This window comes from Antrostomus carolinensis, unplaced genomic scaffold (assembly GCF_000700745.2).
Source record: "Antrostomus carolinensis isolate BGI_N321 unplaced genomic scaffold, ASM70074v2 scaffold14595, whole genome shotgun sequence".
NCBI classification, from domain to species: domain Eukaryota; kingdom Metazoa; phylum Chordata; class Aves; order Caprimulgiformes; family Caprimulgidae; genus Antrostomus; species Antrostomus carolinensis.
The window spans coordinates 4,614-32,153 of NW_010314507.1; the positions used below are offsets into that span (position 1 = coordinate 4,614).

At 39.2% G+C, this 27,540-nt stretch overlaps 1 protein-coding gene across 1 annotated transcript in view; it reads left to right on the forward strand.

Moving 5' to 3' along the window:
* Window positions 1-2,356: 2,356 nt before the first annotated feature.
* Window positions 2,357-27,540, forward strand: part of SMS (spermine synthase) — a 34,220-nt gene continuing 9,036 nt past the window's right edge. Inside the window, exons 1-8 of the mRNA XM_010167671.1 lie at window positions 2,357-2,490; window positions 13,253-13,346; window positions 14,116-14,180; window positions 16,732-16,907; window positions 18,776-18,930; window positions 19,855-19,944; window positions 20,962-21,076; window positions 21,633-21,712. Coding sequence (XP_010165973.1) covers window positions 2,423-2,490; window positions 13,253-13,346; window positions 14,116-14,180; window positions 16,732-16,907; window positions 18,776-18,930; window positions 19,855-19,944; window positions 20,962-21,076; window positions 21,633-21,712 — 843 coding nt within the window. The 5' untranslated portion in view covers window positions 2,357-2,422. The remainder of the gene's footprint in view (window positions 2,491-13,252; window positions 13,347-14,115; window positions 14,181-16,731; window positions 16,908-18,775; window positions 18,931-19,854; window positions 19,945-20,961; window positions 21,077-21,632; window positions 21,713-27,540) is intronic.

A 27,540-nucleotide genomic window follows, 5' to 3' on the forward strand; every position in this document is an offset into this window, starting at 1 on the left:
GTTCCCTTTCCAATACAAATCTGCAGAAACTGGAACCAGCTTAAGAACTGTGGCTCTAATTATGGGCCCATTTCTTTTATGCTTTTGATGTCCTAAAAAGCTGTTGGCTTGATTGTTGATGCACTTATTACTACTGTAACCATGGATATTGTGCAGATAAACTGTGTACTCTGAGCCATAATTATTGCCTGCACCAAGGTGGTACCTGACTGATGGGAAGTATAAAAACTTACTAGTACAAATGATGCAGATTTTGATTGAAGGGCAGGGAGAGGAAAAAAGCTTCATAGTGATAGTAAACTGTGGGGAGGGTGTTTCATCATTGAGGGTAAAAATCATCAGTACTACTGACTGTGAAAGGGCCAACAGTCAAATCATCCACTGTTATCCAACAGAACTTATTTGTCATTGGTTCTGTTTCCCTGTAATTTGCAACATGAGGAGTGCCTGGTGACAGGACAAGGGGCAAAAACTGTAACATCAGAAGTTCCACACAAATTTAAAGAAAAACTTCTTTGCTGTGAGGGTGACAGAGCACTGGAACAGGCTGCCCAGAGAGGCTGTGGAGTCTCCATCTCTGGAGATCTTCAGAACCCACCTGGATGCTTTCCTGTGCAACCTGCTACATGTAGGGAACCTGCTTTGGCAGGGGGTTGGACTAGATGATCTCCTGAGGTCCCTTCCAACCCCTACCATTCTGTGTGATTCTGTGGGTTAATGAGTGAGATATAGGAGATGGAAAATAAATATTTATCTCAGAACATGCATTCAAGATCAGATAGTGTGAGCAGTAAGAAGCAGGACCTTACAACTTTCATTAAATATCGTTGGCAAGATACTGGGAAATTGGCTTGCTCTTGACTTTGTGTAGAGGAAAATTAAAGTAAATGCTTTATCTGTTGTTTCAGTCTGTCTGGTTAAAACATACATGGATAATGGAGCCCAGACTTTACAGATGGGCAAACATAGATTTCAAGTAATCAGGTTTTCAGTTTAGTCTACTGTGGAGTTGCATTGAGATGATAGATGAGCCAAACTTTGTGATTTACTTGATATAGATTTGTTTGTTTTGAAGCTTGTACAAATCAGTAACATCCTGGAAAATGTCACTGATTATGTCTGCAGGCTACCCTTACTGGTTTCCAAGATTTACTGCATTTGGGGGCAGGGAGTAAAACAAAATAATTGCCTTGGGAATAACTCTTTACTAGGGCATGGCAGGGGGAACAACGTGTCAGTGCTGAAGCATTTGGCTATAAACTGTGCCTCTGTAATGTGGCTGTGCCAGGTGATCTCTCTGATAGAGACACTAAATCCTGCTTACATTATTGACATATTGCATGACTGTAGTGGCTTAGTTTTGTGTTTGTGAAGCAAAAATGATACTTGCCTTACTGGGGCAGCCTATAGATTAATATTGTGTAAGTCTCACTGACGCAGTTACTGGTATGACAGTCTTACCAGTTTTGTTCCTGTTGTGGTAGGTGCAGTTTTACCAGCATTCTCGGCTAATTCACCTTGTCAATTGCAAAATCAACTCACAAAACTTGTAGTTTTTGTCTTTGGGACACTTGAGTGGAGCATCTAAAATTCTTGCAATGAAGATTATTTAAAAAAAAACCTCAAAAACAAACAACCCACTGAACTAATATGTACAGCAGACCTGAGGCTTCTAAAATCAGCACATTCTGACTGAAGAAATACCTCTATGGACAGATCATCAGCTTATTTTGAAGATAATTGCCAGAGTAACTTCTTTAGTTACTCCCAAGTGAATTTTTGTGCACTCTTCTGAGTGAGAGGTCTTTTGCATAGCATAATGAAGATTTCAGTTGGAGGCCTGCTCTGTTCTGGATATTAGAAAAAGGATGTTTCTGTAGAGCAGAGTGGATAGGGTAGCTTGCCCTGTCTAGTTTTCAATGCCTTTGAAAAATATGTTGAGCTGTGAGACAAGAAAACCACTAAACTTCTTGTCAGTGCTATGGTTTATTTCTGGGATTGTTGTTTGTATATTTTTAAGTGATGTAAAAATAGTTCCATGACTAAGGACTTGCCTGGATTGTGATAAAGTAGGTAACCAATAGTAGCCATAATAAAAGTACTCTTATTCCATCCATTGTAGATAAACACTTGCTCAGGGTTAAGGACTGATTAAAAAGAAAATTGTTTGGATCCCCATGCACTGAGGAATATCTCTGGGGATGGAAGGGCTGGGGGGAGAAGGTATATGAAAGCTGTTGTTCAGATGAAACTCAAAGAAAAAGTACTCCAGGCTGCTGGCAAAAACTATTTAGCCTTTTAAAAAAAAAAAAAGCAGAACTGATTTGAGTGGAAAATCCTTACTGATTATTTCTCTCTTAATCTCACAGCTGACTGCAATGCCGTTCTTAAAGCTCTACAGCCCATTTTTCAGGAGCAGGGAATGACAGAAACAGTGCATAACTGGGAAGACCATGGTTATTTAGCAACCTACATCAAAAAAAATGGCAGGTGAGTGGATTTTGTCTTCCTTCCTATAGATTATGTCCACTCTGTCCTCCTTTACAGATATTTTTCTCCCTCTGTTGGGCTTATTCTGGGTTGCTGGCAGGGCAAACTGTTCTTTTACCAGCCTTGTGTATAAAGTGACTAAAATAAAGCAGAATACTGTTGATAATCTTGTCTGTCATATTGCAGTTTGGACATCAGAACAGTTGAATTGGTCAGTCTGGACTGTATTGATGCAGTAACAGTGTATAGTGCCTTGGCTTCAAGGCCAGTCCTTCCAGAGACAGGACAGCTCAAGTCAGTTAGATGTATTTGCAATTCTTCTGACAATTGAATATGTCTAAATACATTCAAGTCTAACCTTAACATGTGAATGATGAAAACTGTCTCTGTCTTGTTGTATGTGCTTTTAAACACTTCACTGTATGCTTCAAGTTGTCAAGCAACTACTGTAGTAACTTAACAGCGTGACAGAGGTGATTGGTGTCATTAGTGACACTAAATAAGCAGAATCTGCTGGGATAAACTGGTAAGCAAAACCACATTAGCTTTATTTCCTGAAGCTGCTTTACAGTGTCAAGGTTAGTTAATTGCTGTATTTATCTGACCTATTTATTAGTAACTACTGTAATTTTATTGCACTTCATTTCTTTCAAGTTACTCAGTTGTTCTTAACATTTGTTGTGGCAGTTGCTGCTCTTGTCCTTTTTTGAAATCTCTACTTACTTTGGTGTTCTCCAGAGTTGGAGTTAAGGTAAATAAGCTTTAATTTGTTAGCTCTCTTCTCCTAGGTGTTCTCTTAAGTAGCTCAGTTGGCCACACTCAACATATATGAGAATTGCCTAAGAATTTTCAAGTTATGTTAGTCCTCTCTTGCTTTCTTATAACAGAGAGAACTGATATGTCTAGTAGGAAAATCAGATCCTAGGCAAATGTATTGCCTGCTGGAATTTATGTGTCTGTTTACTGAATGTGAATGTATGTGTAGCTCTATATCTATGTATTTTTACATCTAGAAGTAGTGTAGATCAACTACACTAGTAAACTTGGCCTGACTTAAGGTAACAAGTAAGCTGATGTTTTTATTTCTTTCTCAGTCATGAAGTTCTTAGTATATTTCAGTCAGCTTCTCAAATGTCACGCTGGTGACTTCTGATAAAAAGTATTTGGTTTTTATACTTGATGTGCCTAGAAAAACCTGTTACTTTCCTCTTGGTTTTTTACAGTATTTCTCACACTGTTTTTAGTTACTTGTGCTTCTGTGTTCTTACTGAATAATTTGATAGATTCCAGTTCTGGATAACCTTTTGTTTCTGAGGCCAGTGAAAACAGCTAAATTGGTAATTTAGTACTCTGCTGCTGTCCTTCCTCTGTATTGGGCTAAGCTTGTATTTAGTTCCCCTAAAAAGAAAGTGTCAAGGATACACAGACTCTGAACAATTAGAAGGTAAAATATCTAAAATAAAAATGACTTGCAAGATTTAGAAGTTGGCTTATTTTGAGTACATGGCCTCATTTTGCTTTCTTGTGTTTCCTTGAGTCTGAAAGTGACGTGAGATGTGAATTCTCAAATGGCTTTTCCCTTTGTGATCTCATCTGATCATTCCCCTTAAGAAGATAACCTCTTCTAAAGGAGTGGTTTCCAGAGTTAAATGACCCACCTTTTGACATGTTCCAGGAACTTTCTGCAAAACTATCTTATGTTGTATAACTTTTCCAGGAGGTAACTGAACTGTCATCTAGAAGCGCCTCTGAGTAAGGTCCTTATAAAACTCTAAAATTTGAAGTATCTAACCTGAATTTTCTTACTACACTGTCAACTGAAAATACTTGTTGCTGCAAATTCCAGAGCCTTCCTCAAGTGCTTCAGTATAATACTAATGAGTGTTTGAAAGGGCAAAAGAAGATGTAAGAGTTGACCTGTCTGTGTAGGACAGATGGGGAGGAATTAATGGGAAAGACAAACCTGGGTGGTGTACAGTGTACTCAGGTTAACAGAAGAAAGTTGGTCAAGTTGCTGGTTTCCCTGGTAAAGCAGAGCCCCTGTGGGGATGTACTTGTTGCTCTCAGTATAGGCTTGGGAGTTCAATATATTGGAGAACTATAAGTAGATAAAATCTAGGTCCAGTCAGTTTTTTTGATTGCTTTTCAGAACTGTCCTCAAGTAGATAGCATCCTATTCTCACCACCCCCCCCTCATGCTGTTTCCTGAAAGTCACTTGTAACAAATGAGCTTTAGCAATTGCTGAGCATTCATACCATTCTAAATGGGTTCTTTCCTGTGTGTTTTACTGTTGCTGATCTTTTGCTTTCCAGCAGCATGACACTTTGAATCATCTAGCTTTTCACTATGCTGCTAAATAAAACTTAAGTTGCATTATGTATCACACTAGAGGATATTTCACAGTATTCTTACTGCTGTGGGAAGATGCATATGGGGAGGTGAGCCTGGTGGCCTTCCTGCAGGGAAGGAGCATCTGTTACGTTAGGTCTTGGTTCTAGATAGCTCTTGCCACTGTTTACTTTGCCCTTGCTCCACAGCTTTTACTTAGCAATTGGTCATCTATACTGCTGCAGGCTGTCAGCTTGCTTCCTGGATTTCTTTTCACCAACTTTCTGTCAGTGGGACAGGGTCCTGGGTTGGTTTGTTCCAGTGCCTTCTCCCAAAAGGCATTGTCAATGAGGCTGGCTGCACAGTTTGGACTGCTTCTGTTCTCATACAGTTGTATCAAGTAGCCTTACTTTTCTCACTTAAACCCTCATGCTGTGCTCCAGGGCAAACAATACATACAGTCAGCAGCTGATGACTGCAGCAGAGCCCTCGGTTGCTTCAGGTGCTTTGATATGGCAATTGGTGGGTTGAGGGAGACAGTCCCCTCACTGTCTTGGGGCCACAGGAATACCATGTGGGCCACAGGGAGAGCCGAGGCTAGGTGGTGTAAGCATGGATGTGGCCTGTCTGTTGTCAGGGGAGTTCAGCTCCTTGAGCCCTCCGGGCTCACTGCAACCAGTTTAAACAAGTATTGGTTCTCATAGCTTTTAATAGCATCAAATGCTAGACATCTTAGACTTGTGCTGTTCATCTTTTCAACTCACAGTGAGAAATATGATAGAGAATACTGAGTTTCAGGAAAAAAATGTGGACTTAAAGATGCTCTAATGGTGTCAGTGAAAGACATGAATGGGCTTTCTACTACTGCAGCACTGTTTTTTGCCTTTTCCAATTTGCACAGGCTGATTCACTTGCTCTGTCACTTTGCATTTGACATGTTGTTTAGCAGTCAGACTAGAAGTCTCCCCTTCACCCTGTAAATATGCAGATGCTGCAACCTTGCCTTTCCTTGTTTCCCCCACATGTACTGTGCTTCATTGTCTGCATGACTAGTCCAACCATGAATGGGCTTCCCAACAGAAATGTGGTTAACTGTCAAAATGCTTTAGTTGAGCTTGATTTTAATATCAAATTACTGTTGTCAGCTTGATGTTAAATTGTGTACAGGTGTTGTCAGTTCAACAATGCTAATGACTCTTAACCTTCATGAAATAAGCTCTCAAAGTTCTGTTATAATACAAGTCTGGAGACAGTTGAGCTTCTAAGAAAAGTTATCTAGGAGAGCATCCTAAACTTAATAAGGAATTACAGAAGAATGAAGAACACAAGTGTGTGGAAGAGCTGAACACTGAGAGGAGATTGATCACTTTGCAAGTGGCTATTTTTTTTTTCTGATGCAGTGTTAAATGTAAATTAATAAAGAATAGTTATTGCTTTTTCTTGGTATATTCATTGCTGTCTGAACTCTAGTGCATACTGGATTTATTTTCCTGGGAAATTACTCACTTTGCTAGTCCCTGCTGTGCATAGTGGTGTGAGTTAAAGTAGCCTTCTGTGCTTTGCCAGCCCTGTTGGAAAAAACACTGAATTGGGGAACAGTAGCATGTGAATGAGTTCTGGGACCTCAGTAGTTTTGTTTTCTTGAGTTTTCAGATTACTTATAGAAATTGCATATACTTTTTTCTTTAGGGCAGCCTTAAACAGTGTGTTTCTGTTAATGTCAGTTGATGGAGTTTCAGTGAACTGAAATTAGTGTGTGAACACTTGAAAACCAATAGACTGGATAGTTAAAAAGAAACACCACCCCACAAAACAAACAAATCTCTCATGAGTGTTAAGAATGAACTGGTGAACATACAGAGGATTTGATACTAACTAAATAAGCTCTATTTTAATACTAGCAATTTTATGTCTGCATTTTATTTTAAAATATGAGATTTTCATGCTAGTAAAGTATCTGACACAACTAGGAAGAGGTTAGGGCTTGCAAAGTTTTTCTTCCCTGAAACAGTATACTTCTGGAAATGAAGTAGCTTGTAGTAAAAATCAGGGGGAAAAAATTGTGATGGAGGGATAGATATGTCATGAGCAGCTGACAGAGCGTTATGGGGCACAAATTCCCCACAATGAAAGATGCACAAGTTGGTGCCGTATGTGAGTATGGATTTTGTGAGTATGCTCATACACCTTTTGAACCAGCCAAAGGTGAGTGAGCCAATGCAAGGCAAAGATGTGCAGCTGATGTAACAAGCTGGGTACTAATCCTGGGGGAAAGAAAAAAAAAAATGTTTGAGATGAGATAGTAGTATGTTGCTAAACAGCATCTACACTCCAGAGTGTGCAGAGATAACCCCATAGCCTGCAGTGTGCCCCGTGCTACAGATTGTTGAATTGTGGGCACTACTGTTGACAAAACTGTGTCTCTGACAAGGATACCCTGTGAACAGCCCCACGTTGCTAAACGCCTTGGAGCCGATTTGGGGATTAAGCCATGCTTTCCTGTTGTCATTACCAAAGCAACAGATCCCTGTTCTCCTTTGTCTGAAGCTGAGCAAGCAAAAGTCGCATGTGGCAACTCTACCTGGTCCATTTACTTTGTGATTGACTCTGACAAAGGACCTAATTGAGAGAAGTTCAGCTGAAAACATTAACTGATGGGCTTGTCAGCACAAGGCTCTAGAGCTGGGCAGGAAATGGCTCACTTGGGCCACTCAAGTCCCTGTCTGTAGTGTTGGGGATGGATATGCTTCTCTGCTTTGCCAGCCCCCTTGCCCAAACTTTGAATGGGGGAACAGTAGCACATGCAGGAGAGGGGCTTTCTGTAAGTTTTGGGGCCTCAGCAGTCTTGTCTTCCTGAGCTGTGTGTTTTTCAGATAGCTCCCAGAATGTTTTCAGGGCCACTTTAAGCAGCATGCTTTTATTTAAGTGTCATTTACTCTAACTTAGACTGGACAGTTAAAGACTACACATTCCTAACATTTTTTTAAATCTCATTTAATGTACAGAGTCATAGGGCCCAGTGTATCTTAATGGTTTTTAAAATGTTATTAAATACATCTTGGGTGAGGAGAAAATCATTAAAGCTAATCTTTGGAAATTGTTGAGTGTCTTCGCAACTAATACTGTTATTTTGATAACATCACTGCTTGCGAGCAAGTACTCTTCTGTTCCATACTGTGTACAGCTGCCAGGGTTTTTCTTGACCTTCATGCAGCCACGTTCAGTCTTTTGTCATCTTCCACCTGAAAGTTTTTTAAAAACCCACAAGACCTGAAACTTGGAGTCACTGTTTCAACAGCATAAGACTGTATTTTACAAAAGTTTAACTTCCCTTATATGCACATCCATTTTTAGCTTCTGTTCTGTGTCTAAATTCTTGTTTAGAGAAATGTAATCCTACTGGTATTTGACTTCGCTGTTCACAACAGTGCAAGATTTACCCAGTTGAAGTTGGTTTGTGTGTCACTGAGATGATAATGAGTTATTAACACCATGAAGGGAAGGATGAGTTTTTACTTTTTATTTTCTATGTTAGGCTTTTGCTAACCATTCTGTTTGCTAGTCAGCATGTTTTAAAGGAGCAGGATGAACATTCCTCAGCTCTTTGTTTCAGGCTAAAATGTTGTAGTTTATTCATGGGGTTATACAAAGTGCAAAACAGACTGAAGAATTGGAAGTAGTTGCTAGGAATCAGCAATAGTGTAAACCAGTGAAAGTTACTACAGTTCTAACTACTTGTTTTGTAAAAAAAAAAAAAAACACAACAAAACAAAACAACAAAAAAAACACAACAAAACCCCAAGAATAATGGTATAGTGAAAAACTGTAGTTACTTAATTCCTTAAGATCCTTTCAGTACCTTATAATTAAAATGAAAAGCATTTAAAAAACCTAAAATGTTTTATTGACACAATGTTGTGATGATTTTTTGGGGGGTGGAAGGGAGATTAATATAAGCAGGTTCTAATTTCCTCTCTCATGAGTAGTTTGGCAGGTGATGCTTTTATTGGCAAGCTATTTTTAAAATACTTGAACTATTCCATCTATTCTGTAATGACTCAAAGTTAGTCTGCCAGCAGATAAAGGCTTTGATAGATGAAGAGGAGTTTGTAGGTACCTGCCTTGTCTATCCAGTGTTATTCCCTGGGCATGGTGGTGGGGGAAATCCTTTCTTGCAATGTTTCTTACTTCTCAGTACAAGTAACTATGGTAGGATATACATTTTGGCTTAGAATGTGTTGATCTCCCTGCTTCTGGTTCTTTTTATGTAAAACTTCTCTCAGTTTCAAACAGTTACTTTTTGATTTACGCAGTTGGGATTTATTTCTTAACATCTGTTCAGGTGGCGAGATGCAGCACTCAGTAGAGTTGTTTCTGTAGTTAACTCGTTTGCATGCAAGCACAAAAAGCTTGAGTACTGCCCCAGAAGACATGGCAGGTATGCAGGTGCAGCAACAAGTGGGGCCTTGTTACACTGGGGACTGCTTTTCATGTGCAAATCTTGTTGCCTAATGAATAGGGGAGGATCTCACTGAGGTTTTTTTCTCACTGCTTCTATGAAAGTGCATGCAAGCACACGCCAAAGATGTGTCAAGTGTTTTGTTTTGAAAACAGGAATGAAATTTTTCAGTACAAGATAGAGGAGGGGAGACTTAGGAGGAAAACTTCATTTTTCAGTTTCCTCCCCCTCATTTGGATTGTAAAGTAATCTTTGCTATATTTTCATAGGTAGAAAATGGAAACTATTATAATGATTCTTAAAGCCCTCCCTCAAATATTATAAGAGCTGCTGCTGAAAACCTGCATTCATGTGAGTTCTGCTAAGCAGACAAGTGTAAAGTAGCAAAAGCAAGCATTGCCTTTGCTCTCAGCTGATTGAAGCTAGTAACTCTTTTGTGGGTTCAGCCTTGGCCTGCTGCTATTGCCTTAGTGCTACTAGTTTGGTCACTTTTCTGAATGTGCACTTGTACTGTTTGTGTGTTTAAATTTTTACAGACATTTTAGCTATTTCGGATGTTAATTTCCAACCAAGTGACTTTTAACCCAGTGACTTTAAACCGAGGTATAACCAACCTGGGTCTGTATCAGCTTCTTTTGAGAATTTTGAATTTTATTCAAGGTTGTTTACCATAAATTAACTATCTGAGATTAACAGCCAGATGCTCAGAACTCGAATTTTTGCTCCACTACACTGTTCCAGCCTGATGCCCACCTTTCATCTCTGTCCCCACTGCAGGTGTCAGGACCCTGCTATTTTGGTAGAAGTAACAATTTGACAAAATGAGTGACAGTTCTGTGGTATTACTGTCTCTGTATTCGAATGCTATCATGTCACTTAATAGTAAGTCCAAAGTTGTGTAGTTGTGCTTTTCAGAGCAACCCTCCTCTCTGCCTCACATCCAAAAAAAGACTCCAAAGCAAAGGCAGTAATATGCCATACTGAGGAAGTATTTCATGCACTCACAGGGGAAGTGAAGATAGTGTTAGCTGTCAGATCTTCTGACAGGTATGTGATTCTTGTAGGAAAGGAGTTGCAAAGGGAACTAAAGTCATGGGACACTCAATCTGTCGCTTATTTGTATAAGTAACAGCCCTGGAAATGGGAACAAAAAAGCGCAAATATTTCTAGTACTGTGCTACATTTGAGACCTTAATAACAATGCTGCCTTATGAACTGCAAATACTCATTTCTGTCTGTAGTGCTGCAGCTCTGAGGACCTGGAGAAGGTCTATAGACTTCACTAGAAATGTCTTTTGACTGTGGATGGTTGTGTCCAAAACCTGCTGGAGTGACCAGTGCTCCATTTTAGCAAGCTCTGCTCTTTTCTTTTGTCTCCCCTCACCTCCCCTCCCACCTTTTTTTTTAAAAAAAAAAAGTATTCTGGAGTCTTATGATGAAGTTGTTTGTTCTTTCACTTATGCCTATTTTTTCCTGTTATGTTAGGTTAGGCAAATTAGAAAATAAACCCTTGCTGACACAAAAAAAATCATATAAACGGAATCCTGGTAGGGATTTCTCCAGAGCTGTCCTTTGCAGTAGCTGTTCCCCCTATGCTGAGTACCAAGAGACTCCACGACAAGTGTGCAACTAATTTGAGTCCTTTTGGTCCAAGGGCTTGTAAGGTCATGGAGCAAAGTGTTTAGAAGCTCTGAAGCCCTGTAGAGAACTGGGGGAAGGTGAGTGTGTGTCCTGCCCTCTTTTTATTGCTTAGTGATCCTACTTCTGTCTTAGTGATACCAATGGGAACATCAACTTAAACTGTGAGAAGTTGTGGTCATGATGCAAAGTATGAAGTGGCCTTTGTATCAAAAGTACTGAAATTGTATCAGTCATCAGTGAGTGGGAGGCATCCTAAAACATGCAGGTAAAGTGTTTACATGCTGAAGTTCAGAACAACTTCTGCCTTGCTTCGGTTTTGGTAGGAGTATGGTAGAATGAGTTTGCTGGTTCTCCCTGGACACTTTCTTATATAGCTTGTATGAGAGAATCAAAAAGCTGTCTTAGAAATGTCTTGAATACTGGAAACAGTCTTCTATTAGCTCACAAACCTGGTCTCTTAAGTGGTGGTATTCTATCTGGTAGTTAAAAATAATTAAAAAAGCATCTGTGTTTACTCCTCGAACTACTTTCGAACTATTTTCTGTTCATCCTTTCAGCAGGGTAAAATAGTGTGTTTTATTTTATGCAGGAGTAATTTCCTGGTGCAGGGGGAATATGTATTTTAAGGCTATTCTGTGATTTTGCTTAATGGCTGTTGGGAGTAGGGGTGTTTTCTGGTCCTGCATCAAAAACATTTGTCAGGAGGGTGCCTAGGGGGCAATCAGTGAGATGTAGGGAGGGTCACTACAGGATCCTGACAATGTGCAGGTATTTGGGAGGGGGAAACATGGCAGGCTTGTGCATGTTGTATGGAAATGTCTTTCCTCCTTAAGCTAAGACTTGTATGGAAGGTATTCAGGAAAGCCTGAGACTTCCCAGGCTCATCTTTTGAAGAGAAGTGGCTGACACCCTGGTTTCTGTCAGCTGTAAGCGCATCACAGCTACAGATCACTGCTGTCCAAAACCAGCAAGTGTTTTTATTCGTTAATCACTTCAGTCAGTTTCATCATTTGATCATTTTAGTTACCAAAATTTATAATCTTCAGATTACATTTACAGAATACTCAGGATTTTCTCTCTGACTGCAGCCTAAAGTTGTTTGCTGGCCAAAGTTTCCACCACCATGGGAGAGGTGGTGTTCATACTGAGGCTGCCAGTTTAGGAAAGGAGCTCTGGAAGTGACAAAAATAAGATGGGAGTGGTGAGGAGATGGGAGGTCACCTAAACTTTGTCTTAACAAGAGTTGGTTTGTGGTTTGCCTTTGGGGCCAAGTGGGCTGATGAGAGCAGACAAACAAAGAAAGGGGCATTCAGACAACTGTATACAGCTTTATCTGGGGTTTCTCTGTGTTGTACTAATGAAATTCCATCCCCAAATACTCTTCCTCTTTGCTCAACTGTTCCCATCCCCTCCTCTACCCTGTTTCACTGTTATGCTTCCCCTCCCTTCCTTTGTTATCCCCTTGTAGCCTTTCTGTTTCTTTTTGTCTTCTCCCCTCCCCAGTAAGGAAAGGATAATACAGCCTTTGCTACTCTGTTTTTCTTTTGTGTCCCTCCCCATAGCCTTTATCTTGTTTTGTTTGTTTCAAGTTCTTCAAGGTCCTCTACTTGTCCACCCAACACCTAGCGTGGTGAAGCCTTGCTCTTTGATCTTTAAATGCTCCTATAGTAAATACAATATACAATAGGGATTTTGTCTGTCTTGGATCTGTTTTCATCAACGAGTTTGCTGCTGTAATTTCTTCACCAGTAGTCAAAGCTGTGGTTTGCTTCAGGACACTTACTGGTTCTCACAAATTTTTATCCAGCTTTGAATGTGAACACCATCTCTGTGAGTAGTTGCTATAAAGTTGTTTGTTTTTTTTTTTTTTTTAAAAAAAACCCAACCAAAACCAACCCATACAAAACAAAACCAAACCAAGAAGGGAGAAGGAAGATACAGGGGAAAGAAAGCATCCAGTTGTTTTCTTGAGGCTTAATTTCAGTTAAAAACCAAAACCAACACAACATACCTGTTCAAGCAGGCCTTTTTTAAAGAGGTGAAACTAGTAGGCATATATTTTCCCCTCACTACAGATTTGTTCTGGTTTAAACACCCTATTTCACGGTCTTGCTCCCTGCTTTTATTAGTTATGTAGTGACTGGCATGCCCTTGCAACTTTGCTACGTGGTAACTTGCAGAGGAAGACCAGAGATAGCATTGCCAACAGTTACAGGCAGCTGGAAAAAGAAATGTGCATTCTGAATTTAATATAACTTGTTTCAGACTTTCTTTCCTTACTCATTCTGATTTTTGATAAAAAATAGTAATCACAGTCTCTCTTTATTTTGTAGTTTTGCCAATTTGAGGATTCACCCTCATGGATTAGTGTTGGTGGATCTGCAGAGCTACAATGATCATACAAAAGGAAGAGAGGAAGTCGATGAGGTATGAGTGATGCTTAACTTACTGGGCTTATCCAACTGAATGGGGAGCCCCTTATTTTCTCAAGGTCTATCAAAGTATATCTTGGTAAAAAAGCTTTTTAAATATCAAAGTTAGTTCAAGCCTGAATGCTTACAGAGGAGGAGTAGTAACACCTATTGTAGCTGCATACATCTGTGGGTACACACACGCTCTCTTTTGTGTGTCCTGGGCCTCGTGGTCTTTGCTGTAAAAGTTGTAAAGACATAGCAGCCTTGGTTGGGGCTCAGGTCTCTTCAGGTACACAGAGCAATGAAGGAGAAGTCATGCTCAACCCACGTCCTGGTGTATTAATGTATGACTTTTTTTCTTCTATAATTTGAGAGATGGAGAGGCTCTGTATTCAAACTCCTTTCCTATGGAGAAAAATAACTTAATCCTTCCTCATAGGAAGACTCCAGAAATTGGAAATTGCAGGGGAATAGACCACTGTAATGGTGGGGATTAAACCTTACAGGGGTCTCGTGTTCCCTCTTTGGCTGTGCCTGGAAGGTCTGGCAGTGTTATCCTGGAGGACAGCTAAATGCAGTGATGACAGCTGCTGTGATATCCATGTTCTTGCTACTAACAAAGCTAAGGTGACCAGCTAGGTATTCATAGGCTTCTAATGTTACATTTTGAAGCCTTTCAGTGTAGGTGCTACTTTTTATTGCCTTTCAAATAGCTTAATTTCAAAGATATTTTACAATAAGCGATCATCTGTAAATTCTACCTTGTTTGCTATTTTTTTCAGCTTCTAAACAAAGTAGAAGAAAGAATGAAAGAACTGTTTCACGGTAATATAAAAAGGGTGAAACGGTAAGTTTGCACATCTACTCCTGTATGTGGCTTGGCTGCATAGTTGCTAAAGATAATAAGCAAATCATAGTTTGTACTGTGATGAATAGCCTGGAGTATGAATATATGCATGTGGCTTTTTTCCCCAATATTTTAAAGTTGTTCTATTGCAGAATTGAAGGTGCTGTCAGGTTTGTCACTTTAAGCTTTTCTTCAGTATTGTTATTTTGGGCAAGCATTATTTCTTTAATTTGCTGCAATGGTTGCATGAAATGGTGAGAGAAAATGCAAACAGGAAGTAAGAGCAGACTGTTCTGTAAGGGCTGAGGATCCAAGGGTGGCAGAGGGATAGGCCAGGGCATGGGCCTCCTGGCCATATCCCACAGCTCATGAACAGGGTGAGTGGGGCTGGTGATGGTGACTGGAGTCATCCTCAGCACTGTGACTGCCAGGCTGGGCTGTAGTACTGAGGCAGCTCTGGGACCAAGCTGGGTGTCAGGGATGGGTGAAGGACTTGGGCAGATGTGGGCAGAGCTGCAGCATAGCTTGGGCAGGGACCTGAGGCAAAGGCTGGAGCTACACTGAAGCTCAAGCCCATGGAGGAGGCCTTGCCCTGACAATGTTTCCTGCAGCTCTTTCTTTCACAGCTCTGCCCCTGCTGTGCTGGCCTTGAGCATGTGTGCCAAAAACCCCAGGGGAACCTGTGTGCTTAGGGCTCTGCCAAGGAGATAGAAATGTTTTGCAGCAAACTTAAATATATCCGATAAATGAAGGAGGGAGGCTTTGCAAGCCATTTTGGTTTACTTAACTACAAAGTTCTGTATTAAAGTGTAGGGATGCTAATTGTGGTTTGTTACCTGCCGCTGAAACAGCATTCATGGTGGAGTTCCCTGGGCATCTGGAAGGACGTGGCTCGTGCCGATGTTTTCCTGGTGGTGGCTGTCTGGTAGTGACTGGCACCTGGAAGCCAGGGAGCACTTACTGCAGGCATACATCTACTGGAAGGTGTAGCAGGTGCTTTAAAGAACATAATCAGAAGTGGAAATGGCTTGAGAAAAGTAAATAGCAGTGTAAAATCAACAAGATTCAAATGGGAAAGCAGCTAAGCAGTACTGTAGCAGAAAGTAATCTGAAGGCTATACAAGACCACAAGTGGTAGTGATTTGAAAAGTGATGTTACATCTTGAATATTAATGTTTGACAGTTACATATAAAACAGAGGTAGTTATCATGCTTTACTTGTAAAGCCTCACCTGGTGCACAGTGTGCAAATGCAGATAATCTTGTGTATGTGTGTAGGGGAGAAGTTCTCACTCTGAGGATATTTTAATACTGAAATATTTTGGGAGTTTGTGGAATCCCTATGATAGGAAATTGTTAAAAATGGTCAGGAAAGAGTCTGCTTGAAGTGATCTGGACTAATTTGGTTACCTTAGTATAGGAAGATGAACTTCTTAAAACAGTGGATCTGGCATGGAAGGTCACACACCCCTGAGCTTCTGCCTTTTTGTTTTGACTGGTGAATAGATGCTCTTGCTCTCACTGTGTGCTGCCATCTCGTGGCTCACTGAGGGTAGAAAACGTTTCTGAAATGTGTCTTGAGAATCACTAGTGCGTTTAGAATGGTCTTCTGCTCACACTCCTCTTAGGGGAGGTGGGAAGGGATGACACTCAAAAAAAAAACAAACCAAAAAACAAAAAACCAAAACCCCAACCAGACAAAAAAAACCAAACCAAAAACTACTTAAATCTCTGAATTGTGTGTAGGAAATCTGATGAACTCTGTGCCTGCACATTTTGCTTGAAACGGCATGCAATCATTTTGGTCATTCACTGCCATTTCAAATTTTATTTGTCTGTATGGGTGAAATACTGATTTGAACTAAGATACTTCTCTATGGAGTTAAAGAAAGAAAAAACAAAACAAAAAGCCCCACAACCAACCAGTAGAACAGAAACAATCTACGCAGATGCTTGAACCGCTTTTTAAAAGTAACGCAAACCGTCAGCTGTTATCACGGATTGTGCTTATACACTGCAGAGTGACCTGGCTTAGACTGAAACACTATAGTATTCCACTTTTTGTGTTTGTATATGTATTTAAAATGTCTCAGTACTACTTTAGATGGGTGAGATCCACTAACCTCATGGAAACGGTGTTCTTAGCTGAGCTGAAGGTGGGAAGAGGTTTTGTCACGGGTTTTTTCTGCGTTCTGCTTTGGTATTGTATCCATTTCTAGTCATGAGCTGATTCTTCTGCAGTGACTGTTATGTTATGTAAATCTCCTCTCTTAAGGTAGAGATGGATTTGTGGGCACATTGTAGAAGTTGTCCATAAAGAAGAACCATTTATATTTGATCTGTGCCTTAGCAAGCTATGTATATTTGACGTATGGCATATATTTGACATAAGGTTTCTTAAATCTATTGAGTGCTACATCTTGCAAGTTTTCTTAGATCTCTCTTGTAAATATTTATTTGTTATGGTGAATCCACAGGATGTTTAGAGGAGATTTAAAAAAAAAAATTCTCAAATGTTTTGTAATCTTTTTTTATTATTATTTCCTTCTAGATTGCCAGCTATTTTGAGAGGAGGTGACATTGATAGATACTGGCCCACAGCTGATGGGCGCCTGGTGGAGTACGACATAGATAAAGTTGTTTATGATGAAGATTCACCTTTTCAGAATATTAAAATTCTGCATTCAAAACAGTTTGGGAATATTCTTATCCTCAGTGGGGATGTTAGTAAGTATCATCTAATTTGAGGATCTTTTGTGAGAAATTATAGGAAGTCTTGTTTTCTGTCTTGCTATGGCACAGTTTTAATAGATTACTAAGGGCTGTGGTTCTGAGGCAGGAAGGTACATATATGCATATACAATGTACACTTATGTCTGTTCCTGAATATATAGTATTTTAATCAGAAAGGCTGATCAATGTAAAATCTAGAGTACAAGAAAGAGGTCTTCTTTTCCTAAAGTTGTTGTCTTTGCTGTGGAAGGTAGCACAGAAGTCCATGTTCTTTAGCAGAGCTTACTCTACTCCGTTCTTTCATATGAGCTTTTACCTGTTTGTTGCAAGTCCAACCTCTTGAGGGCTTCTTTTTGACAGTAAAACAAGCTACTTTGTCAGTCTTCAAAATGCAGTGGAATTCAAAAGAAACATGAAGAAGTAGGAGCTAGTGGATGTGTGTGTATGCATAATCCTGCTGCTCCCTTAATTTTCTAAGGGAGTTACCTGAGTGGTGGGATACAAAACAGCTGTATCTTAACCCATTTAGCTGCTTTGGTGGACATCTTTTGACTCTGTCTTCTTCAAAATGCTTAGTTGAACTCTTGAGTTAATCAGAAGAGTGATCCAGCCTTTATGGGTGGGTCTTTACATGTGGTACTCTGTGCCTGCTGGTCTTTGTGGTTTTGAAAGTGAATTTGGGAGAAGATGGGCTACTGTTCATTTAAGCGGGATGAGAATGCTGTTTGCTAGAAAATCTAGGCCTCGGAGTATGCTTTGTAAAATCTCTCAGTACTTATGTTGAAAAGTACTGACTGAGGTAAATGAGTGAAGTTGCTGTCTAGGGATAGAATACTTAATTTCAATCTAATGGCAGTGTAATTAAGAAATTTGACTATAACTCTTGAAATCACCAGAAATACCTCTAACCATTCAGTTAACTTTCTGCAACTGTCAGGGGAACTTCTATGCAGATGGCAGCTGAAGAGTGTTGTTACTGAATTCATTAGCAAGGTATTTTCTAATTCAGTTAGAATTGTATTTGAAATTACCAAATTAGGTATTCATACTTCTGGCCAGAAATTTTCATCAGAGTTTCATATGGAGCTAAGGTTTTGTTTGAACACTGTCACAATGTGCCTGGTAGAAAGGGAAGTATGCTATTACTTATTTACCTTCCATGGGGTTTTAAAATGCTACTTTGTGTCATTTTGTTATTGTGCACTTAAAAGCTAAGTGCTGATTGCCAGGTAGAATAATAGGATATGCCATGATGTGCTGCTGCACACAGCTTTGCCCTTGTAGCTCACATCTGTTATTAGAGCTTAGGAATGTTATTGCGTGCTTTGAAATTAATGGTGAACAAGTCAGCAGAAGGCTGCTTCAGGGCCCTTCAGCAGTTAGGTGTTAATGGCCATACTTATGCTCTGTGCAGGGATCCACTGGGGTGTATCTGGGTTGCTCTTTTTAGTTGGGGTCCAGAGTGTGCTTTCAAAAAATCCGATTTCTCTCTTGCAGTGCTAGGCTGAGGTGAAAACCCACTGAAGTATAAAGTGCGGGCATCAAATCTTAAGTACTGACTGTTTTGCTCTACAACTTTGCTTCTCTTGGCAAGCAGTACTGCCTAATGCCGAGGTAGCCATTGCTAGGTTTGCATGGAGAAGTTGAAAAATCCTGTGTGGAATTCTGAGGAGGTTCTCATTAGCTTTGTTAAATCACCAGCCTCCTGTTACCTGGACTGTCTCTGAGAGCAAGATTGTTTCTGTAGATGCTCTTGCTTTGGTCTGTATTATATTACCTTTGGATTAATAACAATACCAATTAATGAGAAGAATTAAAAATGGAATGTTTCTGTCCAACTTTTTTTTCTTCTTTCCATTCAGATCTGGCAGAGAGTGACCTGGCATATACTCAAGCCATAATGGGCAGCGGAAAGGAAGACTACACTGGGAAAGAAGTGCTAATCCTAGGAGGTGGTGATGGAGGTATACTGTATGAGATTGTCAAACTGAAGCCAAAGATGGTTACTATGGTAGAGATATCCTTTGTCAAACGACTGATCATTCATCTCAACGTTTTTCAGCCTGTGTTTTCTGCTGATGTCTTAGCATTGAGTACAATTAACTATCAGGTTCTGATTTGCTTGAGGAGATAGGGTCTAAAATGAAATTTCTTTTTGTCAACTTAGAGAGACCTAGTGACTACATGTTTGTACATTGTTATGTAGCACGTGCTTTCAAGTTCTCAATACATACTGTAAGTCATGAGTAGCAATTTACATTGAACTGGAAAGAAGCATTTATGTCATCAGACTGGTATCTTCTCTGATAACAGAAAACAGATTGTCAAGTCTGATTTGGGCTGAGTTTTGCCTTCTTGAGTTCTTCTGTTTTTTTTAAAGAAAGCTATTAAAAACAAAAAAATCCCTAGAAGCAAAAAAAGTTTAATCAATAGGAACATCAGGACTTGGTGAATTGTGTTGGTGGCGGAATGACCAATTCTTGTCCTATCTTAAATACTGGTACAAACCAAGTTTTCAACATTCTGTAGTACAAATAGTTTGTAATGTAAACCAATCTTAGCCCTATGAATGTAGATTATCCTAAGTTTTGGGATCCTCTTGCTAGAAACTAAAAATAATTGTGTTAAAAATATAGGTTAAAGTCTTAACCTAGTTTAGCTTTATAGGATTTTTAAATACACCATCCTGTTGTTCACATTTCAAGCTTTGGTAACCTAAGGTACCAGAAATACTGGTTAAAACGAAAAATAAGCACTTCCTATGGCCTCAAACTGAACCTGGAGGTGAATACACAAGGTTGGCTATTGTAATACGTATACCAAGGTACACATCTGACTATTCCTTTGCAAATGTCATGTTTTTGAGAATTTCTTTCTGAAGAAAGAGAAACTGTTGCCTGTGTTATTTCTGGGATGTAGAATGCCTTAACCAGCTTCAAACATTGACCAAATGGTGATCGACGGGTGTAAAAAATACATGCGTAAAACATGTGGAGATGTCTTAGACAATCTGAAAGGAGAGTGCTATCAGGTAATATTTTGTTTTTCTTTCATTAGAAGTATTATTTCAAATATAGTTATATCTAGCCTGGAAGACCACTATGGCAAAGTTTTGGGGAAAAGTCTTCTGATTTTTTTCTTAATTTTGGGAAAGACTTTTTCCTTTTTTATGACACTTCTAAATTTTAATAGCTGTCAGTGGGATTTGCATTGAAAATATACATGAGCATCAAAACATTTTAACTCTCCATCTTCAGTCTCTTGAAAATAATAATATATAGTTTTTAAGGAATGTGAAATAGGAGAATGTTTATTGCCAGAGTTTACAGATAAAGAGGAAATAGCAGTAAGAATGCAGTGCTAAACATAGTTCCTTAAACTGGTGAAAAGGCAGAATAAATGTATATTTATTTCTACTCTACTGTTGAGAATATCTGAATTTGTAATACATGTTTTAAAATTATTTTTCATTTGCAGGCAAAATCTTACCATTACACTGCTAGTATATTAAAAATAAATTTATGCATCCCTGCAGTTAAGGTCTTGATGTGCTGCATCTGACAGAGCTTACAAACTAGCCCAGTTGTAGTTGTAATCTGACATCTTCATTGGAAATCTTTTAGTTCTGTTTTCATTACTGCTCCTTAAGGCTCTCACAGATACAGGTGTGAGCTAAAAAAAAAGCATGTGAAAAATTAACAGAGGAGTCACATGCTACTTTGCATGAGTCAGTGGCCCTTCATACCAACACCTTAATTTACTCATACGTTGGGGAACTGCTAATTGTTGTTACCATTTGGTAGGTAGAACAGTGGTCACCCAGCAGTTAGTGACAGAGATAGGAAATTCAGTCCTGTAGTGCCTACGTTATCATTGTTGTAACTCCTTCTTATATGATGTAAAAAGTTGAAAGTGGATCCTAAAATTAAATGCATATTTATTTTTGTATTTTTCCACTCCTCCTAATTCCTACGATCCCCATTTGTTCATTTTACCTGGTCAGTTTTAGGGCATTTTGAGGACGAGCTACAATATTTCATTCTTCTAGGTTCTAATTGAAGACTGTATTCCTGTACTGAAGAGGTATGCCAAAGAAGGAAGGATGTTTGATTATGTAATTAATGATCTGACGGCTGTTCCAATCTCCACATCTCCAGAAGAAGGTTAATCTTCTAATTTATTTTCCTTGATTTCTGAGGATTTTCCATGTTTCTGCCCCTCTGCTGCAAAATAGTTGGCAGTTTGAAACAAAAGTACTTTAAATATTTCCTTTTTAATAGCAAATCTGAGAAGCCAGATATGATAGGTACACATGTGTTCTTTTTTAAATTTTTCTTGAATGTTAGGAAAAATTATCAAGTGCCTAGGACTCTTTAAAACTGTGCTGTTATTCCAGAATAATATGAACTCATGTAGTTCTATAAGAAAATATTTGTGGAGTTCACACTCCAGTAAATTTTTTCCCAGTCTATAATTTCTTGGAAATATCTGGAAAATTAGTGTGAAGAAAAACAGATACTTCCACCATCATTACCATTATATATGGGTTGTTTTACTGGGGTTTTTTGTTTGTTATTGGTTTGTTGGGGTTTGTTTGTTTGGTTTTAAGGTATAGGATAGCTAGTTTCTAAACAGTAGGCATGTTGCAGGTCTTGAATGTGTAATAGTGAACAAGCCAATAACATGCTCTTTTGTTTTTAAATCATACTCTGTTTGCAGATTCCACATGGGAATTTCTGCGGTTGATTCTTGACCTCTCAATGAAAGTCCTGAAGCAAGATGGAAAATACTTCACACAGGTATGATATACAGTAATACTTTTTTTACATCCAGGTATGTATTGCAATCTGCATTTCTCAGGTAAAAGAAAATAGAAGGGGACAAAACCAAACCAACTAACTGAAATCTAATAGCAAGCTGAATTTTTTTTCCTTTTAATGACTCATTAGAGATTTTTGCATGAAATCTGGGCTTTGTGAACTGACTTGTCCTTTTTTCATTATTTCAGCATAATTTGTAGCAGTTGTGTCTTTGAATTTAAAAGCCTAATTTCAAGAATCAGGCATACTACAGAATATTTTGGCTGAAAGCAATTTTTGGAAAAGCAGGTCTACTTTATGAACAGATACATGGTTTTTAAGCTAATGTCTCCAGTTGTAGGGTGTAAGACAGGAAAATTTGTCGTCCATAAAGGTGTAAGAATTTGACATAGGTGCAATTGGATGAGAAAATGTAGTCATTTGGGAGTAAATACTCTTTTTACTTGCTGTCCACTCCTAATGCAAGTCACTGGTTTGGCTTCTGCAAAACAGAATTTGAATGTTTGATATTTTGTGAAGTATTTTATGTAGTTGTAAATAAGATTTTACCTTTGTGTATGAAGTTTTTAATGCAAGTCTATTTAAAATAATTTAAAAATAAATAATTTAATATTTGTATATGCTACAGTGTAGCCACCTCATGGGTAATATAATTGTGGTATAGCTTTCCCCTGAAGATACTTTCTGTATATAATCCTGAATGCAGCATGCCACAAAGCTGTGTGCAGTTGTACAAAAACGTGACAAGACCCAGCAGACTGAGTAAAGTGTAAGTCTCTGAAATTGTATTCCTTTTGTCATGCCCGTACCTTAACAAGTCTCTTGATGTGTGGAACATCTAAGTACTGCATTTTGAAATAATCTTGTTAAGCTCTGAAATAACCTAGCTAAATTTATGCATTTGAACTCTATTCCTGTCAGCATAGAGTTTCTGAGGTGTGTAAAGGAACCCATTTACTGTAAAATTAGGCAGGTTTATAAAGAAGTGCAAAACTCGTAGAATGAGGTTTTTGGCAACTTTAACGTGCTGCTTTGTTTTATAATGCTGTAGTTGTATGGACAAAATTAATTATCTTGTGGTTGAAATGTAAGATATGACTGACATAACTGTAGCACTGTAAATCTAGTGGAAATATAAATGTCAGACTTGAAAGTACACTGCATCTTTTGGACAAAGCAAGCCTTTGTGTTGCAGTTGTCATACTTGTAACACACACAGTGGGATTAGTTGACTTTACTAGAACATATGTAAATATATGCCTGTAGACAGGTATCTGTCAGACTTTGCCAGAGGATGCTGGGAAAAAGCTTGTGCTGAAAGCTGGAGGGATGGCTGTGCTGCAGCCAGGGCACAGTGGGGTTGCTTTGTGTCAGCTGAAACCAATGGAGATTGTGACTGGTGCAGTCCTGCTGCCTGTCCTGCCCTGATGGGAGGAGATAACTCAGCTCTCTAGCATCCGTGCTTGCACAGTAAGAAAGGACAGCAGTACTGAACTGGCCCTGATGGGTTTAAGCTGTCGTGAAATTGCAATATCAGTTTCACAATCCCCAAGCAACAAGGTGGGTCGTGGCAGGATGGGAAAGAAACAATATTAAAATCAAAGTGGCTTGAATTTGGACTTGTGGCTAACTGGTAGGCACTGAAAGGGATGGAGTATAGAAGTAGTGTACTCTGGCAACTTAGTCTTCCTGAGGAAGTAAAAAAAAAAGGAAAATTAATAATGGAGCAAGCAGCTCCATTATCAGAGCTTTTGGTATATCTACTGATATACCCTGCCCATTTGATGGTTCCTGTAGCCTCTTTCAAGTTGGGTGTAATTTAAAAACAAAAACAGAAAAATCCCCATAAAACTCAGTAATCTGATCATAGGAAGAACAGACTTCTAGGGGCATTTTAAATAAAATCAGCTGTCTATAACTTCAAGTTTTGAATTAAACTAATTGAAGTTGGATATCCAAAGGGTTGGGTTAGACTACGGGTAGAAGTTCAAACACGATCACTACTGACTTTGGTAGCTGAGCTTAGTCGTACACTGGGAACTTATAAATGGTTTTGAATGCTCTGATGTGTTAGCTGTTAAATGCCAGGGGTTTTTAGCTCTGTATTAACACTGGAAATTTAAATTACTTTTGTTCCAACTGTCTGCTTCCAGGATTCTTATCTTAGATATCAGAATGTACTTTACTTGTCAAAGGAATCACGTGCCTTTTAAGGCAGTTGTGGTGTTAAAATCCAGGACTTTGTGTGCCCCCACCCCTAGCCTTTCTTGAAGTGTGTTTTGGTTCTCTAATACATAAAATATGTTAAATGTCATCAAGCAGAGTGACTCAGGGAATGTTCACCTATTTTTTACAGCCTGACCTTTCCTATGATGAGGAAATGTCTCATAGGAAAGGTGCTGCAAGAGGGTCATTGTCCTGTCAGCTACTGGCCAGTAGCTGTATTTGCTTCTGCCTTGGTGTTACGTTGTACTAACATCCGAAACTTCTGTCCTCTGTAGTTTGCAGCCTGTCTTCTGATAGTTGTACTTGCAGGGGTTACCTTGTACATCTTGTTAGAATGTCATTTATTTCAGTGCTCAAGAAATGCTTTATCCAAAAGTGGAATTCTATTCACGGAATGCTGGCCTTTCACATACTGCATTCTCTGAATGCCACTGGTGGGAAGAAGTGGAAATGCTCATCACCTCTTCATTGAGCTCTACGCAAGTTTTGGAAAATGTTCACTTCAACACACTAATTGATTTTGAGGTGCTTTACAGTAGGCAGCATACTACATCTTTCAGTTACTGCTGGGAGCAAACTGCTACAAATACTGTTCAGGACTGCTGTCAGCAGGCGGGGCCTAGAGCTGCCTCTCTGCCATGCTCCAGAGTCCAGAAGCTTTGGCTGGAAAGCAGTCTTTGAAATAGTTTGGGATGTTCTGGAAATAAAAGCAATTGCTACTAGGTTGATAACATGGAAGCAATACAAATAATAACGTCAGGCCGTGCAAGTGCTAAAAGAAAATAATCTTGCACCTTAGGCTGTAGCATAACCTCTTCTGCTCCCATTCAGGATACTTTCCTGTAGAGTTCTGTTTACTCTTTGCAGCCTAATTGAGAATTAAGTGGGACTTGTGTTGTGGCACTCTAAAAGTTCAGAATTATATCAGAATTTTTTCCTGTCTCTTAGTTGTTAATGTTTAGTAATTTCATGTGCATTCACTAGAAAAAAGCTCCTAATATCCTACTAGTTACATAATGGTGGTTTTGATTAATTGACTTAAAATCTGAGTTCATCAAAGCTTCAGTGCACATAAATATGTGGTTTTTACGTAATTGCATTGTGCAGATGGCATGATGCCTTCTTTTTTTCATCTGAAGGAGAAGACAAAATGGATGGTGCCATTGCTGTAACTGACCACGAGTCTTGCATGCTGCTGCACAGTTCATGGGTTTTTTTAAAGAGTATTGGCAGGCTAATTTGATTTTTATTTGATCTTGCAGGCCTCAGTGCAAATAGGGTATTTTTAGGATGGTATATGCATTACCAACAAAAGATAAATTTTGAGAAAATACACTGATAGATATATATATATATTGCTTCCCTTGATTCATATGTATCTTTTATTTCAATGAAGACCAAAGAGCATTAAGAATGGGGCCTGCACCCTTACCCAAGAGCTGAGGAGTGTTCCTGCTCTAACAGTTTGCAGTTACCTGTTCAGTGTTTATATACATTTCCTCAATTTCTTTCAAAACCAAAATTCTTCCTGGGAATGCTTAATGAAAGCAATTAATCCTGATGTGGGTAGAACTGCACTAATGTCAAGCTGAGAGCAAACAGTTAAGTTTCACTGACTGGTCTGTTAACACATTATTATGAAATCACATTTTCTTGTGGAATGATTTCTGTTTGCAGCTCACCTTGTGAACATAAATCAGATGTGGTTTTGTATAGATAAAATAGTACTTGTGCTTGTCAGTAGCCTTCCCCACCCCCCCACCCCCGACACTCATGCTTGTAGTATGTACTACAGCACTTAAAGGTCATAAATTGAGTTTTGGTAATGATAATTATTCTTACTCAAGTGTGACAGGCCACGCATGGCTTGCTTTCCCACACCTGTGTGGCTGACTTTACTTGGATCTCAAGTAATGAGATGTTCTGATGGCCAAACCAGCTAAAAATCCTGAGGGCTATTCTAGTAATTTCAAGACCATGTCAGATCTGAGTTCTGGAAGCAACAGTTAGATAACATAATGAGAAGTTACCTAGTATGGAGGAGACTTTTTTTTAAAAAACAAAAACCAAAACAAACTTTGTCAAAAGTAACTGTATAAAGGAGAAAAGAGATTTAAAAATGGAGGTGTGGTGTGTTTTGGTGGGGGTTTTTGGCTAGGTGTTTCTACACAAGTCATAAGTTTTCATAGGTTCATAAGCTATGAAATATAGAGATGTAATGCACACTGATAGAAATTAGATAAAAGCTACTTTCTTCTAGATATAATTTATCTAGGTATCCTTAGGATTTGAGATTATCAAAGAAGTTATTTTTTTGGCATGCTTCTCTAGCAGGTCTGGCTGTTCTGCGGGATGCCATGGTGATCCTCAGGGCATCCCCAGATGCTGAGAGCCTTTCAGTAGCCTTTCTCCACTAGGTGGAGACTGATAACCAATATTGCCAAGCAGCTCTTTAACATTTATAGAGAGATTCTGCCTGTGAAAGGCTTTTCAGACTGTTCGTGTTTCTAGGGGATGCAAGAACGTATGTGGCCAATTTTAGGATGAAGAAGGGACTTTTTGCTTGTTTCAGCTCTGGAAAGATAGAAAGGGTGGTTTATGGATCTCATTCTCTGCTGCTAGAAGTCTATGCTTAAGTATATCCATACTTGCTCCACGAATTCATAAATAGTAATCACAATGAGAACAAAAACTTAATTGAATGTGTAGCAGCCTTGCTTTTGCAACTGCATCATTTATATTGAGAGTCTTGCAGCCTACTTAGGACTTGGACAAGGAGAGGTGAGCTTCAGGGCACTTAACCTGCAGAGCTTGAAGCCCTGTTGTATGTTTAAGACTTCAGGCTTGTTTGTGAAAACTTACTGTTGAACATAGTCCCACTACTCTGATGCTTAAGGGTCATATGCCATATTTCTGTTCATCCTTCTTATGCAGCTGGTGCTTTGAAGTGTTTAGTCTGGGTCTGCGGGGTGCTCAGTGTTGCATTCTCCAAGTGGAGCCAGTTACAGGTGCCAGGCTCCCAGCCATCACAGAGGAGGGAAGTGGGGGTCAGTGAGGATGTAAGGACTTGGTGTATCCTGAGGTCCAGTTTCATCTCTAATGGACCTTCGCAGTGACTTGTTTCTGAACACGTTATGTGGTTTTAATGCTATTGGACCTTCTAAAAGACATTATGATTCTTAAGTTACCCGAGTGATTTTTTTTCAGCTTCAGTGGAGTATGTGTACTTGTAGATGCTAGCGTGTGATATGTTTGGGAGTTTGGTTTTTTTCTGAACCATTGCCATCCTCTTCCTTCCACATAACATGTGAGGGTTGTCACAACAGCTGTGAAACTACACTCTGCAAGATGCAGAGACTGGTTGTCTTACTGTGCCAGTAAATTAGGTGTAGCTGTGAAAATACCTTTTTCTGTGCTGAGTTTTTGCTCTGCTGACCTAATCCTTTGAGGTTAAGCAGGCTGTCATTTTCAGCTTGTTTATGAAGTGGAACCTTTAAAAATACCTCTGAACAGGAATTTGTTCCTTCCTAGTTTGGATCATCCAACCCAGGCAAGATAGAAATGGTCTCAGACCACTCACA